Source organism: Gymnogyps californianus, chromosome 11 (genome assembly GCF_018139145.2).
Source record: "Gymnogyps californianus isolate 813 chromosome 11, ASM1813914v2, whole genome shotgun sequence".
Classification (NCBI taxonomy): Eukaryota; Metazoa; Chordata; class Aves; order Accipitriformes; family Cathartidae; genus Gymnogyps; species Gymnogyps californianus.
Genome location: NC_059481.1, coordinates 8,679,526 through 8,699,593, shown reverse-complemented (window position 1 = coordinate 8,699,593; position 20,068 = coordinate 8,679,526). Strand labels below are relative to the sequence as shown.

The following is a 20,068-nucleotide window of genomic DNA, read 5'->3' as shown; positions in this document are numbered from 1 at the left end:
TATGCCAGAAAGCTTGACCATTTTCTCCCCCCATCTGCCAAATGTATTCCTTTAATCTCACTTAAAAAAAAAAAAAAAAAAAAGCCAAAAAAACCTCTTCTGGAAACATTTGTGTCTCTTAAAATTGCTCAAAGTAGACTAATTTAGATATAGTACTGTATCAGAATTTGTCACTGTGAAATTAAGGTGACTTCTGGTTTATTCATGTTTAATTTTGTCAGAGAAGATGTTTCTTTTTGGCTCTCTACTGACTTGCATTCATGCTTAATGATGAATGGTTAAAAGAGAAAAATTTAACATAAGCGTATTTCAACTTACAATTCATGTTCTAGTTTCCTCTCATAGTGAAGCTTTACAGGCTATAAAAGTAGCTATATTTTGTACACACTATTGTCAGCAGGAAATAAAAAGAGGGAAAAACCAATTAAAAGAAGAAAGCAAAGCTGATGCAATTAAGATTTCAAAACAGAAATTTGGACTTTACTACAATCTTAAGGACATGCACCAACAGGTTAGGGAAAGGTATGTCTGCTTCTAAGGGCAGAGAACCGCAGGTTAAGTCCCAGTTCAACTGAATGCTTAAGGATTTGTTTATCTTCAAGTATGTCAAGGTCTGCAGAAGACATGCCCTGCCTTAATGAGGAAAAAGTTTAAATTTGGCCCTCAAAGTTGCAGTTTTATTACAAAGTTAGTAGATAAAATACTTCATTGCTGTCTTTGAAAGTTAAACATAAAATTGTGTATCAAAGATGCCAAGACATCTGGGATTTAATTCCAGGGGTGAATGTAAGAGGATGGTGTGGAATCTGGGAGGTTAGCAGTTGAAAAGCAGGAACTACTGTATGCCATGATTGTTTTCTGGGTATGAGAACACACTCATGTAGCTTATATAGTATGTTTGGTTTATTCATACAATCATAACAATAACTGAGGTTGGAGATGTTGCTTAAGAGTACTATAACAGATGCCCTGATGCACCTACCTTTTTATGCTTGTTTTTACTCCCCTCATTGCTCAAGCTATAAGCAAAGGAATGATGGAGAGACAGTGCCAGAGATCATATTCCAGTTCAGTGTATCTTGATTGTTGGCTTTTTCTGAATGATATGATTCTTTCAGGCTTCCTGAAATGCGGAAGGTTTAATGTTGTACTGAAACTTAATTTAAGTCCGCTCCCTTGCCTAAAGTGCAGAGTGCTACCTCTACCCCAGTGTTGGTCTAGGTGAGATGCCAAAGGGGGCAATTGCAGTACAAGTGGAGTCCTTCAGAGCTCAGTCCCTTTTCAAAGGCTGAAATACACTGTTCTTATCCTACAGGGTAGGAAAACAGCTTGTTCCCACCATGCAAGATAAACACAAGGGTTTAATAAATCTTTCAGTCCTTGAAATGAAAAAAAGACCCAAACCCCAAAACCTTAATCATCAGAACCAGGTATTTTGTAGCTGTGTAAACTGTAGTTATCAGCAGGGAATACTTTATTCTTCTCCCAGATGACAGTATATTCCTCCTCTTCCTGACATTTTTGTAGCACCCACAGCATTTCACTATAACCTTGTCTGATTTATAGCATCTCTAGTAAGAGAACTAAGTCCTGGACTAGCTATTTTGCTTCGCTTTTATTGTGATTTACAAAGTAGATGGGTTTAAGTGGTGAATATCCTGTCTGGTGTTTGATCACTGAGGGTGTGGTTCAGTCAGTGTTTTGAGCCAACAGAAGGGGGAAATCCTGTCTCTGAATTACCATTCCTGCCCTCTTCCCTGTAGCAGTAGTAAAGTTTCTGGTCCAGTGGTTAAAAATTAACCCTTCCACACCCCTAAGTATATTAATTTTAAGTCTAATTGTTCCCTGATCTGCTTTGCTCCATGGTCACCCCAGTTCTTGTGCCTACACAAAGAGCAGTATGTGAAAAAGAAAGAGAGAGGAGGGAGGGTACAGCTGTGTCTTCTAGTTAACAACACATACTTAGGTCTAGCTTAAAGTAATTATTGCTTTGAGTGTTCACGGTCATTTAGAAACAGGAGTTGAGTCTAGACCATCTCTAATCTATGCTTCTGTAAAATGGGGGGAGACCGTCTTTTCAATAGGGAAACAAACCAAGTGACTTGGAGGCTGCTATGGAAGGGCTCAGTAAAGAAGCATAGTCTGGTCTTGGATAAGCAATGACTAGTTAAATTCAGACAATATGAAACTTGATGAAACAGTAACTTCTACAAATTCAAATGACTTGTATACTGGCAGAGTGTTGTAAATGGTCTTGATGCAAATGAAAATCTGCTTCAGCAGTGTCATATTTATAACAAGGTGGAGCTGAAGTTCAAAGTGTTATTCTCACATCATGTGAACTCCGTTTCTCCTGCTGCCAGCAGTGCTGTACTGACTGGTGGGTCAACTTTCCCCTCTCATAGGTGGAATCGTCGCAGGAAGCCAATGCTGAAGTCATGAGAGAGGTGACAAGAAAACTGTATAGTCAGTATGAGGAAAAAATGCGAGAAGAGGAGCAGAAACATAAAGCTGAGAAAGAAATCCTCCTAGTACGTATAGCCAGTCTGTAAGAGTGGTGCTTAGCTTAGGTGTTGTTTCTCAATCACTTAATACTCCAGAGTTGACACATGTTCCTTCACTTCTGTCTCTGTGACTAGTCATGCCACAGTTACTAAGCTTTCCAAGCTTTTGGGGTTGTAGGGCTAAGAAAAGAATGTGTTCAAACACAGTAACAGTAATGATAATGTAGATTTCAAAATTTGAAATGGAGTAAGTTGGGGTTTTTAACTTCTGATTCTCTAAAAAAAAGAAGAATATAATGTCCAATTTTAGTGACAGTTTAAGAAGGGGAGGGGGAACAACTTCACTGGATGCTACTGGAGCAAGAAGTCTTCCTGTCCCCTGGTTTCCCTCCACTCCCCAAGTAAAACCTTTCTATGAGCAGTTAGTTATTTCATTTTTCTAACTGATAAAGACAGATAATAACTGAGATTGAAGGTAGATTTCCCAGTCTCTTTCTATTCATATTGTTTTATATGTGAGGAAAGTACAAAGCTGAACGTGGCAAACTTTGGTGTTTAAAATGCCATCTTCTGCAACAGCATATTTTTCTTATGCTGTTACTTCACAGCATCCCTAGAAGGGAAAACAAATATCTAAGAAATGGTTAAAAGTTTTTCTCAGATTTTCATAATGATGCTTTACAAATACCTATGCACTTTAAAGTGCCCCAAATCTTTTGTCCTATACAATTCCCAGTTAGGGTCACAACTCGTCCAGACTTCTGTGCAGGTGTAGTGAAAAGCTTTGAGCTCTGCTTAAAAGCTATTAGCCTGGCTCTATGGCCTAAAAGAAAAGAAAAAAGAAAAAAAATTCCTCATTAATATATTGGATGTTAATGTGACTGTAAATATTCTTATTTGAAGGAGGAAACAAATCGGCTTCTGAAGGCTATTGAAGAGGCAAATAAGAAGATGCAGATTACAGAAACAAGCATACAGGAAAAAGACCAGAGAATTGGTGAGCTGGACCGGCTGATTGAACGCATGGAAGAGGTATGAGAGTTAGTTGATTGTTGCCTTTAAAGGAAATGCAGAAGTGCATGGAGGAAATCTGATTTTTTTTTTTTTTTTTGTCTGCTGCTCAGTACCCTGCTCAGTGACATACCATTGCTGTTTGCATCTTACTTAGTTACTGTATCCATATAAGTAAATAGACCTGGACTACCAGAAAGACACTGTGATTAAGTGGTGGTTCTATCTTTCTAGTGGTCTTTACAGCCAGGGCCGCCTAAGGTGTCAAAATTTATTTAGTAAATTAACCATTATTTTAAAGAAAGAGTTTAAAAAGACCATTCAGTCTTCCTTCAGTGTGCAAGGTCTCCTAAGCCTAACGAAGTAGTAATCATAAATTATCCAGTAGTAATCATAAATGATTAGAAATGCTGTTGGTAGGTCCATTAAAATGTGTTTTAGTTAGGAATAGACCTTACTATTTAGCTATTTATAGTCCTGATTGGAATTGTATCTCCAGATTTCTCCGCATGTGGATGAAATGCTAAACCGAAAGCTTCAGACTAAAATATTTTGAGAGTTTTTTGTGGGTATGTAGCAGCCACTTAATCCTCCATGCAGATATCTATCTGAGGAGAGAAGGAAAAATCATTTTTACTGCCTTTTAAACCAAAACTTAGGTTCTTCCTTTCCTGCTAGCATTAAAAATCTTTTAATTATTCTTCTCCCTGGCTAAATATTCCCTACCAAACTGTAATTGAGAGCAGGTTTTTGACAATTTACTTCTAAAGCTCTGAAAGCAGAAGTGCTTTGAGACATTTACCTCTTGTGACACTGGCAGCACTACTGTAAAACTAGTTGTAGCAGTTTTTGCATTGCTTCTTTTTGTTTCCTGCTTTTCCTTCTTCTCTTTTATGGTCTTCACTCCAGGGCAAAATTCAGACTAGTAGTCAGGTTATTATTATTTAATGTATTGTTAAGCCTAAGAGTATCACAGTACCTCTCCTTGCATAGTACAGTGCATCTGAATCTCATTTGTTGAACTTTTTCAGATATCTGAAAAAGCTTTATATCTTCTGTCTCGAACAGTTACAGTGAAATTTCCTCTTCCTTTTCTGGTATCATTCACCTAGCTGAGAATGAATGCTATTGTTTAGTCCATAGACGGAATAGTGTCACTCTAAACGGTATAAGAGCAGACCTTCCAAAAGACTCCGATGCTCTTGGATGTACTTTGGCATTTCTCGTTTCATTCAATAGCAGGTATCTCATTATCTTTAAAGATCTGTGCCTTGCTATCTAAAATATATAAGCAGAGAGCATTCTAGTAAGTGGAGGGAATATGATCTTCTGTTCTTACAAGTCAAGTGTTTTTTCACCAACTTTAGTTTAGTAAATATTTGTTAGTGAGAAATAGATTTTTATAAGCCAGTCTTGTTGGCTTGACTAGTTAGTCTAACGTGCATTTGTATTGAGCCCCTTTTGTCTAATGCTTGCAAATCTATCAGTAGAGTTAGTGACTACACTGAGAAATCACTCAGCTTAATATGCCCCTTCAGTAGCTCCATTAACTTCATTTGGGCTTCACCCTACAACTTGTAAATATTATGCAGTGAATAAAGGATTGCAATATAGTTCTTAAGTACAGATCAGTTTCTTCACGTTGGTTATTTAATTTGGTCTTATGTGGCTGATATTTGCAGAGTAAAACTGAATGCCTCTTAAATTCCTATTAAAGTGGATGGCAGACTCCTCTGTTAATTTGCGTTGACTCAGTCCCCAAGTCCTCATAGATCTTCATGACCACTGTGCTGGTGGACACCTAAAAAATTGTCCTGGTTTCGGCTGGGACAGAGTTAACTTTCTTTTTAGTAGCTGGTACAGTGCTGTGTTTTGGATTTAGTGTGAGAATGATGTTGATAACACTCTGATGTTTTAGTTGTTGCTAAGTAGCACTTATCTTAAGCCAAGGACTTTTCAGTTTCCCATGCTCTGCCAGCAAGCAGGTGTGCAAGAAGCTGGGAGGGAGCACAGCCGGGGCAGCTGACCCGAACTAGCCAAAGGGGTATTCCATACCATGGAACGTCATGCCCAGTATATGAACAGGGGGGGTTGGCCAGGAGGGGCGGATCGCGGCTTGGGAACTAACTGGGCATCGGTCAGTGGGTGGTGAGCAATTGCATTGTGCATCACTGGTTCCCCCCCTCCCCCCCCTTCCTTTTTTTTGTTGCATTCCTTTTCATTACTATTATTATTATATTTCATTATTACTATTGTTAGTATTATATTTTACTTTAGTTATTAAACTGTTCTTATCTCAACCTACGAGTTTTACTTTTTTTTTTTTCCTTTCCTCTTCCTCACCCCACTGGGAGGGGGAGGGGGAAGCGGCTGCGTGGTGCTGAGTTGCTGACTGGGGTTAAACCACGACAAAAATAAACAGGAATATTTTGGGGAAGAAAATAGACCAATACCTTTTATCTCAGCCTTGGATTGAGAGATCTTTTGGGAGGGATAACATGGAAAATTTGACATTTGTGTAGTTAAAGATTGTGATGACTTATCTTTTTATTAAAAAAATTCAGTTTCAAGTACAACCATACATCTTCGAATAGGAAATTGAAAACTCTGATCTTATTTCCATGAATAGCTGGGAATTTGATTTTATTATTAGGCGTTCTGTGCTCCTTGGCTATAGGAAATGCATGAATTTTGTTTAATCAGTTTCTATTTTAATTTCACAAATGATCTTTTGAATTGCAATGAAACATGCTTTGCAAAACCTTTACGTTTTGACACATGGAGAACTGAAGGATAACATTTCTTGCTTAGGAACGTCACCAGCTGCAAAAACAACTCGAACTAAATGAAATACAAATATCTGGAGCAAAATCTGAAAACAACTCTGACAGTGAAAGGTGAGATATGTCTTGTCTGTGGAACTTCTAGTATTGCTAGGAAACTTTAGGGGTTGGTTTGTTTGTTTGTTTTTGAAGACACCTGAATTTTACTTTTTCTAACTTTAAAACTGCAGTCTGGTAGGGATTGTCCATCTGAATGTAAGTTTATTTACATATAAAGTATCAAGAGGATTAATTTTTGCAACAAAAAACACTTTCATGCATCTTTCTTGAAAAGTTGTTTGCAAACATGCAGAGTACATTTTAGATGGAACAAGTTGTGATGTATTTGTGGATTGCATTTTTCTTAAATCTGCGTTCTAAAATTTAGCACAGTATGATCCTGACTATGAATACTTTCATTATCTCCTCCTAGACTGCTCAACACAGTTTTAAAAGAAAAGACATTCTGTATCCTGTATTAAGCTGTAGGACATCCCCTTTGAAAAGATGAACTCTTGAAGAGAGCAAGAGTTTTGCATCTAACTGCCAGAGGTGTCTTTTTTGTATAAAAGAGGGAAAGCAGGGAATATATTTGAGGCTTGGAGGGGCAGGTCTACACATGCAGTGCACATTAACATATGCACATGAACAAAATGAAGGTGTGGAAGAAATCTGTTATGTAGCATCACAGTGCAGAAATAAGCTATGAAGTTATTTGGGGAAAGTGAGGGTGAAGTTATTGGCAGTGAGACCTCTCTGAATGGTTGTTCTTGAAAGCACAAGGCTTAAAAGAAAGATCTAGTGGTGTGGTGGCACCTGGATGTGCTGTTTCTGCCCACAGGTGGCATGTGCATCCATTGCTACCTCTTTGAGACTGACAGAGCACCATGACCAGGCAAAAGAAAGCTTCAGAGCAAAGCCAGAGGCAAAGTTTCAAGAGAAATCTATCCAGCACTGAGTCTAACTGCCATTGGAGTGAAAATTGCATCCGCCACTCAAAGGTTTATATGACGCTACTTGAGTGGGTAAAGACAAATTATACACAGGGACTGAATAATTGTACTTGATTACTACTTATATTTCTGTGGCACACAGAAATTCAGTTTTAAGGTTTTGGCATCCCGCTGTTCTGTAGGAAGCATAAACATAAAAGGAGGTCTCTGCCGAGAGCATCTCACTGCCTAGTTGTGTTGATCTGTGACCAGCTTATCTGGTGTCAGGGTAGTAACGGCTTTTCACAGCAGCCTGTTAAAATAATAATTTAAAGTGAACAGATGTCACATACAACATAGAATATGGAGATGAAAGACAATTGCTTTCTTCTTTTACCTCTGGATAACAGATACTCTTCTTGCTTCAGTGAATCCTGCCCTGTCCACTCAGCATGAAAAGTTATGCTGCAGTAAAAAGGATAAAGGCAATGTTCAGACAGGAATTTGTGCAATGCAAGCAAGCACACAGTTGCAATCTGTGCAATGCAAGCAATGAATCTGTGTTCAGATGCTGAAGTCTGTTCTTACGTTCTCTTTACCTGTCTGTACCTGACCAGACACTTGAGCTCCACCTGAGGAAGGACCTCTGTTCCATTGCTATCAGTGCTTAAAATTCTGACTCTTTCAATGAGAGACCAAATATGTGTTACAACTGCAATCAAAATGTAAATTGCGGTTTTGTGAGACCTTAGTATGCAGGTTTGAAAAACCTGCAGCAATGCCTTGATTTTTTGAGTCCTTGTCAAAGTCCTGCAGTTACAGTTCTGTAGAGTACTTCGCTGTTAATAGAGACTCTTTCTGGGGGGAAACATCATACAATTCAGTCATTCATTGGACTCATGTCATACAGTTTGCCATCTGCTGCTTTGCCTTGGAATGGTTGTTCTATTTGCAGCTTCAACAGTTTCTTCTGCTGTGCACAGACCAAGATGAAAAAAGCCTTTTTGTTTTTGATTCCCCTCCTCCACTTCTCAAATTCTGTCCAGTCCTGAACCTAGGAGTACAGAAGTTTATTTTGTAAGCAAGCAATTGCTTTCTTTGAGGAATTTCAAGAATTGTACATTCAGATAAAAATGGAGGCTCCCATGGCCAACATGCCAAAAACTTCTTAAAAAGCTTCCCTCCTGTTTAATTGCATATTCTAAAACTACTTTTCTGGCAAGCTGTCAAACCAACTTGTGGCAGGAGTTCTGTTCAATTTCTGTGTTAAACAGATTTGAAGAAATGCAGAATCTATTTAAAGAGTCATACATACAAACTTAAAACATCCACAACAATTCCTGCTGACTGCTGATGAGTTAATACTGCTCCAGTTAGCATTCTGCTACTGTTGGCAACTATGCCAAATCCTTGATTCAAGGCTTCCCTGTAGTAGGAGAGCTTTTAAAAGGATGCCAGCAGATGTGCTTCCTGGCTTTGATTTAGTAGATATTTCCAAAAAGTTTGCAGGTGGTAATAAGTCAGGATTAATGTGTCTTTCTGGTGATAAAGACCTAGTTGTCTAAATGCCTTTCACTTCAAGGAAAAACAGACATCTTAAGGAGATAAGCTTTGTCACATTGTTTAATTGTCAACACTTCAGGCTCTGAGTAAGCACACCAGTACGCAAGACAAAGGTGAGTGGGTGGAGACAGCCACTTTGTCTAAAAGACCACCATTAAAATGTACTTTGGACAAATTGTCATCTGTCAGTGGAATTTGACTCGCCTACCTCTTGACCTGATTTATGGTGGGATTAGGGGGGTGGTTCTTGTTTTGCTTACACTGCATAGCTCCCCACTTACATGCTTAATTCTTCCATGTTCTGCTAGGTCACAGCATTTGGAGGAGGTAGCAGCTAGCCTAAGAGAGCGAATCAAACATCTAGATGATATGGTCCACTGCCAACAGAAGAAAGTCAAGCACATGGTTGAGGAGGTGAGATCTAGTAAAACAATTCTGAGTCTTTTGGGAACATCAATTCTTTTAGTACATAATCCAAAGAGAGCTCTGTTCTGTGTGCAATTTCCTTATGCCACCTTGCTTACAAACACAATGGAGAATGAGTTAAGCATCTGGAGCTAGTGAAGCAGAAAGACGAGGTGAAAGCAGTTTAATCCAGTGGCTGTGGGTTATATACTGTGATCTTTAGGCTGACACTAATTCTGGAACTCTTCATCGTAGTCCAGGAAATACAACATACAACTTGCAACTTAATTTGAAGCATTCAGAGGGTAACTGCAGAAACAATGCAGACTAGTCATTAAGGGTCTCCTTCCTGTACAGAGTGGAAGGTAAAAACGGCCCTTTTTTTTTTTTTTTTTTTAATGTGGTTCCTCATGGAAATAGGCGGGCAAACACAGTTTTTCACCACTGATCTTTTTTACCCTGGTCTTGGGACATCATCTTAGCTGATATCATTTCCTGTAAAATTTTAAGTGGCTTTCTGCTGGAAAGCTGCTTTAAGTTACAGGCTACCTAGGTGCCAAGAAACTGTTTAGCAGTCAGAAGGCTGTGATTGCAAACATTTCTGTTCTCCAAGTGGATGAAAGAATGACATGGGAAATAGGTAAATTAAGTTTAAATTGGACCTTTACAAAGCAGACTGACAGCACTATTACACTGAGCCTTGCTATTGCACAGACGATAGGCATTCATGAAATATCTTTTATTTGTATTTGGACATCACACATTCACAAAATCAAATGTTTGGAAACCATTCTAACCTAAGGCATTCTTTCTGCATTCACAATGTGCTATCATAGGATTTCTGATTAAACGTGGAGGTTTTCCATTTTTATCAAGATGGTATTTTTTTAATATATATATAACATATATTTGTATATGTATTTACCTATATCTGTTTTGTTTTGTAAGATTCTGATGTAGTCCTGCTGAATGATCAGATGTGTGATGCTAAGTGTCTTTTACACAGAGGGATGCAAAAGTATCTGCCTCTTTGCGTTAAAGTTCTTCTGTCATATCATCAGTATAGAAGACTGGTATAAAGTTTTGAGGTTTTGTTTCTAGTTCAGCTTGCCATTTTCACTATTTTCAAGCATCATAGCAGGTGGTCTAAAACTGAGCTAACGATCTTTATACCATGGTATTCTATTAAGGAAAACTTCTCCAATCTCATAATCCAATCCATCTAATTAATGGGAACAATGATTTAATCTGTTTTGTATCTCTGTAAGCCAACCATCATATGATGAGCTTTTTTTGTTCTAAGCTAAAGTTCTATATGACTTGTCACTTTGTGATACATGTGGCAACCCAGATGATTCTAGTAATATATGAGAGGATGATGGCCTAAAATTTGCCCTTTATTACTAAAAGTGTTTTAAACTGCTCGATGTAACTTGACCGCTAATGGGCTGCATTGGTATAACAAATACTTTCAGTTCCATGGGGTGTTTTTGCAAAAACATGTATAAAGCTTGGGCCAATTATTATTTCATAAATATTAGATTTAATGGGTGAGTTTAGCTTGCTGATTCCTTGTAATGTATCTCTGCTGGTGCCTTCATATACACAGAAATCCCTTCTAGATCTTCTGGTTATCCTATTTAACAAGTAGAATGTTAGGTGACCAACTCACTACTTAGCTGTCAAATATGTCCACTTTTAATTGATGTCTGACTACCTGCTTTTCAAAATCAATTAAATCTCTGTACAAATCCTTGACTGCCGTGTAGCCATAGGGAATATATTTTTGCTCTCTCCGTTAGTCCTTGTGTGTTTTAGTTTTTCTTTTAATTCAGTTTCCTTGAGAACTGCATGAACACCTGTAGCTACGTCTGTATTTTCACTAGTGAGCTAACTAAAGACTCCTGTAACAGAGGTTTGATCAGGTCAGATGGTACCAAATACATTAGGCACTTAATGATTTTTAATTTTGTGCTATCCGTGATTTGTGTTTGTACTGTGTTTGAGGAAATATCTACGATATAGTTGGCATGCACTATTTTAAACTGGACTCTTTTAATTAAAGGCCTAAAAATAGCAGCTTTAATAGTACAGAGAAGAGTAGCTGTCCACCATGGGGAAAGATAAAAAGCATTGCAGGTGTGTATGCCCTGAGCTATCCACACATGTGGTATTTTTCATGATTTTGTGCTCTTCTCTACGTAAATATTAGAAAAGTATTTTTAGGCTCACTTTAAGCAACACTTACTAACTATGCCATAGAAGCTGAGAATCAGCAACAAAAGTACTTCTTAAAAGGTAGGCTGTTGAAAAGGAATGCTATCTGAAGAGTCTGTTCTGGAGTTAAGAACTAGTGAGCAGCAACATTAAAGATACTTTCTAGAGTAAATAGGGAAGATTTTGTAATTGTGCTACTATTTAAGTCCCAGAAAACACGTTCATCAGGGTATATTTGAATGCACACCCTCTCTACATTAAATTTAACCGAATGCAGAATGTAATGGCTAGGAATATCTAGAAAAGTGTCATGAAAACCTGCCATGTTACTTGTTATTGCAATACTTTCATGGCTGGTATCTGTAAAATAACATTCCATCTTAGGGTTTATGAGAGTATTATAATGATCAATAACTTGGATTTAAATAATATAATTGAGAAAGAACGATCAAAGCAGCTAGAAAGCCTGCTTTCTGAAACGCTTACCTTCTGTGTTGCATGAGAACAGATTGAGAACAGGCTAACCTGGGACACTCAAAAGAGAAGTGGAAAGAAAGTAAATAGTCAAAATTATCAGCAGCGCTTTTGTTAGAAGCTGAAACAAAGCTACTGTATGAACTAGGTGAGAATGATGGCTAAGCCTATGCTTGGTTGACTACAGGATGAGCTTTATTTAGTATTAATCTTGGTATATTCGGACACAGATCTGAAATATAAATGAGGGCTTTTTTCTTTCAGTGTAAACCACAACGCGTTTATGCTGTTATCATCTCCAGTTTAGATGAAGTGCAGCTACAGAAATGAACATCATTTCAAAGGGGTGCTGAACAAACATGATACGCTGCTTCAAACTCATATGGAGAACTGTCAAAATTGAACAAGTACTGAGATGAATCTGCTGCTGAAAAATCACAAAACAGATTGCTCTTCAGGCCTTTTTAGGGAAAGGTGATGGATCATTTGCAAGTGACAGATGCAGGGCATTCTGTAAAAGAACAGCAAGCAGTCAGGAGGAGGTGAAAGAGAAGCTTTATAGTGGAGTTTTGTGATGCAGTAGGCAGCTCTAACACCTCCAGTGCTGTTTTGATGGCATTTAAAGATGTGTTAGGAGACTGCGGTCAGTCCTAATCTAGGCATGCATGAAAGGGGATGCTGGCAGAGAAGCACCAAATGCAGGAGGCCATGGAGGAAAAGAGTATTAAAGCCTTCCTTTTCACAGGACCCATCTTGTTGGTACTGAATGCAGTAGATACATGACCTGTGGAATTGAGCCCAGGCAGAGAAGGACAATAACAGTTCAGTGTGCTTATACTCCTTAGTGAAGAAATCATTTGCTTCTAATTTTTTTCTCTGAAAATAAATCCTTCCATCTCAGGCATAATAGAACCTTTTTCAACTTGACCTAGTCAGACCAGTCATAAATTAAATAGGAGCATGGAAAATAACATTCAGAAGAAAATAAATGGAAGAAATAAAATGGAAGTTTGCTGGAGTCAGTGACCTTCAACATCTCAGTGTGTTAGATCCCACGCACACCCATTTTTCAGCCTCGTAGGGATTCTCTGCTGTGAGAGCCAAGATTGCAGCCCATTAGAGCACCAGCTGAGCAGAAAGTTATCCTGCATAGTCTTAAAGCTTCATGTTCTCGTTAGAGAGAGATTGCAGATGATTTAAGGCTGACAGATTTATCCCTGTGTTGAACTTGTTTGTTATATAAATCTATTTGTTCCCAGCTTAGTGCAGTACATTTTCCATGAAGTGCTGGCAGTTGAAAGTGCAGGACCTGCATTTAGCAGGTGTGTAGAAACCCAGCCCTTTTCTCATACTATCTGTACACAGCAGGGTTTCAAAAAAAGAGTGAGAAGAGATAGATGCCAGAATGGGCAGATGGCCAGAATGGGTCACCCAGATCTCAGTGGTGAAATCAGTGAACATTAATAATGGTAGACTCGATTAGCCTTTTTTTTTTTTTTTTTGGGCCCTTGCCTTTGTAGCCATCTTAAAGTATGGCAGGGCAGAGAGAGACTTTCAAAGACAATCCAGGAAAAAAGCCAGTTTGATCAGAAGAACAACTTGCAGGGAGACTCATACCATGAAAGGTGGAAGCATGCAAAATTCAGGCCCTTCCACTAAGGAGTTTCCAATGCAGAGACGGAATGGGCAGGCAGATGCAGGCACACAGGCGCTATGAGAGGGCATGGGAAGCTGCTACCACATTGTTTCTTTCAGGGTTGAAATTACTGTTGTTCTGAGAGGGGTGAAAGCTTGTCTTTTTAAGTTATCTATTTCGTATGGTCAGTCAGTTTATCCTGTCTGTGCTAGTGTAGGAGATGGGAGAGTTTAGTGTAAGATAAAGCTAAAAGTCTTCAAATGAAATACAAAACATTGATTTTTAAATCAGCAACAAAAGTATTTCCTGGCTTGATCTCAATTTCAAACCTGCAGAGATTTAAGAGAGCTTTAGTTTTGAGATTTGTGCAATTGGCATTGAAATGGATTGCAGTTTCATGGCACGATAAGCTTATTTTATATGTAATATTGTTTCATTGTTGAGAAGCAGGAGAGTGAAGGAAATAAGCATTTACATTTTGTAAGCAAGGCAGGTGGGTTGATGCAGATGTAGGGAGCTGTTCTGAAGGGAACTGAGAAGAGAAAAGGATATTTGATTCCATGCCAAGAAATTATCTGCAGAACTCAGATTTCACATGAAATTCCCCTAACTACTGAATTGAACTGTCTCTAGGTCATGGCCCATGAGCTGTTCTCCAGCTTTAGTCTCAGATTCGTTGGATAATAAATGGTGACCAAACTCCAGGGAGAAGCTGTATCCTGTTCTGTTGTTGAAGATACTTGCATGAAAGGACAAACTGCTAATGGCCAAATGATATCCCAAATACAGAAGATACTTTGTATTGCACAAATGGGGTATAAAGAAGAAATTTTGCCACCAAAGACTTAATAACCAGCTGAAAACTTCTGTATCAAGATACTCCAACTCCAGATACATAGCAAAATATCCCAGTTTTAATATGGAAGTAGTTTCAATTTTAGGTCAAGTAAAAGAAGCCACACAGAAGCATAGAGGATGAGAAGATGGAATTACCAGCCACAGACAGATGCCAAATTTTTATTAATCAAAATTTGCATTGCATAGTACCTACAGCAAAACCAAACCAAAACAACAACAAAACACACAACAACAAATGTAGAAAGAGAAGCCCACCTTGGGAGACTGAAGGAAGAAGATAAATGGCAGAACATAAATAACTCGCCACCCCCCCAATTCAAGTGCGTGGCATGCCTCAGTGGACTTGAGCAATGCAGTACATTGCTTATGTATTGGCACAAGTAGAATCACTGCTGGTGGTTGGTGAGAGTGTTTATACATGCATAGCATCAACTCTTTCAGCTGGGAATTGCCTGGCCAAGTCATTAATTAGAAAACTTGCACATTACTAAGGTAGCTCTTAATAAGGTGGGTTGAACTGTTAGACAATGTGCTAATGTTTATAACTCATTAGGACATCCAGGCCCTGTGGGTCTACTTTAGCAATAGATGTACATCAAAGACTGGTGTAATGTGTTCATACAGCTTGTTAGTTTAGGAAGATCTCTAAGTTGGTGCATTAACTTAAATCAATCAGTTGTTACTTTTTCTTTAAATACAAAATGAGTTTTAAAATACCAAAAGTATTGAGGGATCGCTCAAGTGATTTAAGGAGGATTAAAAGGCAAGGTGCTCATTCCTATTTGCTGTATTATGTTCCCTGAAAAAATTTCAACGCTCTTGTCTAGCCTCTGATAAATACCACTTAAGGTCCAGTGAAATACTGGACTGAGTAAAATCTTGTTCTCCTTGTATAGCAATTACCTCTGAGAGTTCAAGCTGATGTTGCAATGTCTTGTCTGTCCTGTTTTGTATCATATAGTATGTGTTTGTCCTGTGTTTAGTCATATTTATGACCAGTTTGTTCATGTCGCTATATCAGTGTTACAGATGCCCAGTCCATTAATGGTAGATGAATAAGGAAAATACATGATACTTGAATAATGTATAATACTTATATATTAACATTGTCATGTTCTGATAAATATTTTAAACTAATGGATGATAATATCAAGTGGTAAATGTTGACTGAATTTACCTAACAGCTGGATCTGTTCCAATCCAATAGATCACTGTATATTTCAAGCCTCCAGAACTGCGTCTGAGTACACAGAATAAAGTTTGCTATTTCAGACTTTACTTCTACAATTGGACACAACTTTAATTTTCTCTTAAGATGCTTTTTCCTTCTGCTTTAATTGCTTTGTAATTCTGTTGACTTCCCGTCTAATATCACTACTCGCATCTCCAGCATTTCTTTAGAGACTCTCTCTTTTAGGTCTTGCAATTCTCCTCTTGACTGTTCTTCTTAGGTGTTGTATCCATGAGATCAGTTTAATGCTGTTGACTCGTACATCTAGCTTTCCATCTTATTGAAGCAAAGTTTAGTTGCTTGGTGGAGCAAGAGAAATTCAGAAGTGCAGCTCTTCCTAGAAAGTATTTACACAGTTCATTCAAGTAGCATGACAATTTTGTTTGGTATTTGAGGAGATGTATTGGAGACTCTATAAGGTGCAGTAGTGAGAAAGAAACAGATCTTCATTGATGGAATGGACAAGAAGGATTGAATTTTCTGGGAGTTGCTACAAGATAAGGTGACAATCTGGAGGTTTAGGGAGTTTGAGAGAAATGACCTCAAGGTTTCTGAAGGAGACAAAAGCATAGAGGTGGTAACAACAATAGGACTGAATCAAGGAGGAGAGAGCTTGAAAAGAAGTGATGTGGCCATATTAATCCTGAGCCAGTGGATAAGTTCAGGATGATTCACATTGCATGTGGGGCCTTATGTGCTGATTCAGATCATTAGAAATTGCAGTGGGTATGTGAAATGCAAGCTGCACACCCAACACAATCTGCAGGGAACTTCATGGATCCTGCCATGACGGAGAGAGATCAAGTGCCCTTCCTGTGCCCGACAGCCAAATGCCAGGGATTGAAGTGGGGTGGCCAAAGGGCTGAGCTCGCGTGCACCCTGCCACGTTGGCCTGTCACCAGGCACAGAGCTCGTGAGCAGCATGTGTGTACTGAGTGACTGAGCCAGGGAGTTAATCTCTCCTAGTTGTTACAGCACTGGGGGGAATGCTGCACAGCCCCTGGGATGGGCTAAGAGCACACAATGCCCCTCAGTTGCTGGCAGACCAGATAAATTGCAAAGTCTAGCTTGGGCCTTGTAGCTCTTCCCTCCCCAGTTTTGGAATAGTCAGATGTCTCCCAACAGGAGAATGGAATGCAGGAGCAATGAATACAGTGGGGTGGGGGAGATAAGAGAGAATGAAGTGTTAGGAAAAAGGGTGATGGTGTGGCCCAGGGTTGCTAAATTCACACTGTTACTGTTAGCGGAACTGTTTTGAAAGGAATGAGTGGGTCATTAATGTAAAATGATATTGCTAAGTAGGTTGCCAGTTTTGTTTGACTGCTTAATGTGGACGTGAAGGTTGTAGATATACTGGTAGAAATGCGGAGGGAAAAGAACGGCTAGTCAGTCTAACAATGCAAGTCAGGTCAGGAGGTAAGTGCTAGGGAAAGTCTGTCTGGGCACTTCTAGAGAAGGTCAGAAGAGGAGAGGCTGAAGGATATACCTGAATAGTGCTTGTAGAAAATGATGGAGAAATCTGAGAGGGTAGTTGTGCAAAAGCCAGATTTGGGAGCAAGTTGCTGAGTTGGCAGTGAGCTGAAATGCTAAAGTTTGCAGACACAGCAAGGATGAGGTGGATTATAGGCCTTGGGCAAAGAAAGTGTAGGAACATCTTGGTGATAATTTTGTCCTGGACTCAGTCCAGAAGTGATTCAGATCCAAGAGTCAGTCCATGGAAGTTGAGAGTCTTTGGCTTGCACTGATTTGCTTCTGACCCTAGACTATTCTGGCCACCACTTGGGTCCTCAGTTCAGTATTGTGTTTGACCTATCTTGCTTCTCCTCTCCTTCTCCTTACCTTATATTAAATCATAGTCATTTATATAGTAAAAATCTATTGCTCTGTCACCTGCTAGTTGTTCTCTTGCTTTATGCAACTCCTTGAAACAAAGACACTCTGAAGATCTGGGTTTGTGCAATACAGGTTTATGGTGCTGTTAAGTGTTATCATCTTATTTTAGTTTGTCATAACTAACATTTTTATGGAAAAATCAAAATGACATTAAGTAGCAAGGCATGAATTTTGTTTTTGAAGTGCTTTTACCCAATATCAGCATTATGATCCAGTGTTCTTGGTACATTCCTCTCTCAAAGGAAACCATCACTTTTACTTTATGCAATGTGACTTATATAAATGTATTGAATTAAGGCTGCATTTTATTTAATATAGTAATATATTAATATAATCCCCTAAAGTTATTCCTGTTTTTCCTGGTTTCCTGTGACGTATCCCCTCAAGGGTTAATCAAATCAGGTTTGCTCATTCCTGGTGCTAATGGCATAAGATGATGTGTACTCAAGTCCTTATTCAGTAAATAAACTTTTTTGTAGTAAACTGCTCTGGTGGGATGTGTCATCTATGTCAGGCCTGTGGGTAGGTTTAAAGGTGTGTCATAACTTTGGAAGTTGTTTCAGCCCTTGGACTGCAGTAGCTGCTGAGACAACTAGTTGGCCATGTGTCTGAGGGTGCAGCATGCCTGTATGAAGTAATACGGGTGCCCTGCTACATTCTGGCCCTGCTTTCCTTCTGCAGCGACCTCAAAGGGTAGCTCTGCTGCATCTGGGGAGCAGGGACTGCAGGACTTTTTTCCTGGCGTTGAAACAGCCTCTCATTTTAGCCACTGCTGAACTTATTTCTCCTAGAATGTATTTGGTCTGTGTGGCTGTGTCTTTGAGTTCATAATGTTCTAAAGATCCACCAAAAGGTTTTATATGTTACCCAACTCAGTCTTATCATATCTGTAATCTGCATGGTCTAATTATTCCGTTCCGTTTTACTGCTAGACTAAGACTTTGTGCATGTGATGATATAGTACCACATTGTCTCTTCTCCATACTGTAGAAGAGAAGGCGTATTTTAAAATTCTGGCGTAATTCTTCAGAGGGACAAAGTAGATTGATTTAATGGGTTCTGACTGGTACTATGTAAACATGTTAAAATGAGGCAGGGAGTACTGTTGCGTATGGTTCAGTCTGCCAGTCTTTAGAGGATTCTCACAAAAAAACCCAAAACAGGTAAAAGCAGTAACATTCCTGCCAAATTACAAAATGTCTTTCTGGAGTTCAGTTTGGGAATGGGAGGCAGCTGTTTGTCAAAGTCTTCCTCTTTGTATTCTCTGTTAGATTTTTAAGGTGTCCATGCTCATTTTTACCTTCAGACTATTCTAGTTAAAGTAACTCAAAAACATCCTTAGGGAATTTGTGTCTCTGTAGCCAATGTGAAGAATAAACAAATGTAAGTTTAATTTTAACTTACCATAAATCTATTTGTACATAATACTGGTTACTGTCACAGACTGTATTTCACATCTTAGAGCCTTTGTATCACAGAGTGAATATAACTTAAGGTAAGTGGCTATGAAACGTAAGAGTTTGGTCTTGCTTTTGGATAATAGATAATTCAGTCACTTATTTGGAAACACAAATATTTTGTTTGATGTAAAAACCAGAATAGGCAGCTGATGAGGTATATTATCTTCAACAACAGGAATGGATATCAGTCAGGGCAAAACCCTCCCCTGATCACATAGCTGTGCTTGGCTTCAGTTGTCTTTGTGTTGTACTGATTACTGGTGTTAAAATTGTTTCCTTGTATGCATAGTAGGAGAACAGAATATTAATAGAGAAGACCCACTTGAAAGTCCTAAAAGAACAGTTTATCTTTTCTGAAGCAGACTTTATTGGCAGGACTGAAGCTATTGAACCAGTGAAGATATAGGTGACTTAATTTAGTCATACTATTAAACAAAGTTGTAATTAAATATGAAGATCAAAATATGTTCTATGATTTTCTGAAAATGCTATAAGCTTTGTGTTTTTGTGATTTGAAAACTGAAATAATAATAGCTTTAGATGACATGGATAGTTTTTACATGCACTTTAAAGTAAAAGAAAAAACAAAAAGGAAATACCTGATTTTGAGAAAGATGGATGATCATAGCACTCATATATTCTGTAACTGTTCAGCTGAAAACACTTATTGTATGGAGCTTACATTTTAGCTTTTCCAAGTAATAACTGATCATTGTGTCAATGAGATGTGATAACTGAAGATCATGGAGACTAAATTAAAGTTGAGTTGGCTTTATAACTTTTCATTTTCTGGTTTAATTTATGCATTTGTTTTGCTTCATTTTTTTCATAGTTCTGTATGTTTTGGTTGAAATGTTTTATAATACCTAGCAGTAAATTTTTGGGAGGGTGATAGTACTACTGTTGTTTTGATTATTGTACCTTTGAGTATTTTATCATTCTCTTTTAGCAGGATGTGAATATTTCTACTAATCATTGTTTCCAGACATGCTGAAAAGTTTTACACTGGTGGTTTTGAAGGGGTTTATTAACGTTCTTTCACAAAATTGATTTTAAGATATA

At 38.4% G+C, this 20,068-nt stretch overlaps 1 protein-coding gene across 1 annotated transcript in view; it reads left to right on the top strand.

Annotated features, from left to right (window-relative positions):
• MYZAP (myocardial zonula adherens protein) overlaps window positions 1–20,068 on the top strand; it is a 64,205-nt gene that overhangs the window by 23,740 nt on the left and 20,397 nt on the right. Inside the window, exons 7-10 of the mRNA XM_050902950.1 lie at window positions 2,406–2,531; window positions 3,408–3,536; window positions 6,327–6,412; window positions 9,141–9,246. Of these exons, the coding sequence (XP_050758907.1) occupies window positions 2,406–2,531; window positions 3,408–3,536; window positions 6,327–6,412; window positions 9,141–9,246 (447 nt within the window). The remainder of the gene's footprint in view (window positions 1–2,405; window positions 2,532–3,407; window positions 3,537–6,326; window positions 6,413–9,140; window positions 9,247–20,068) is intronic.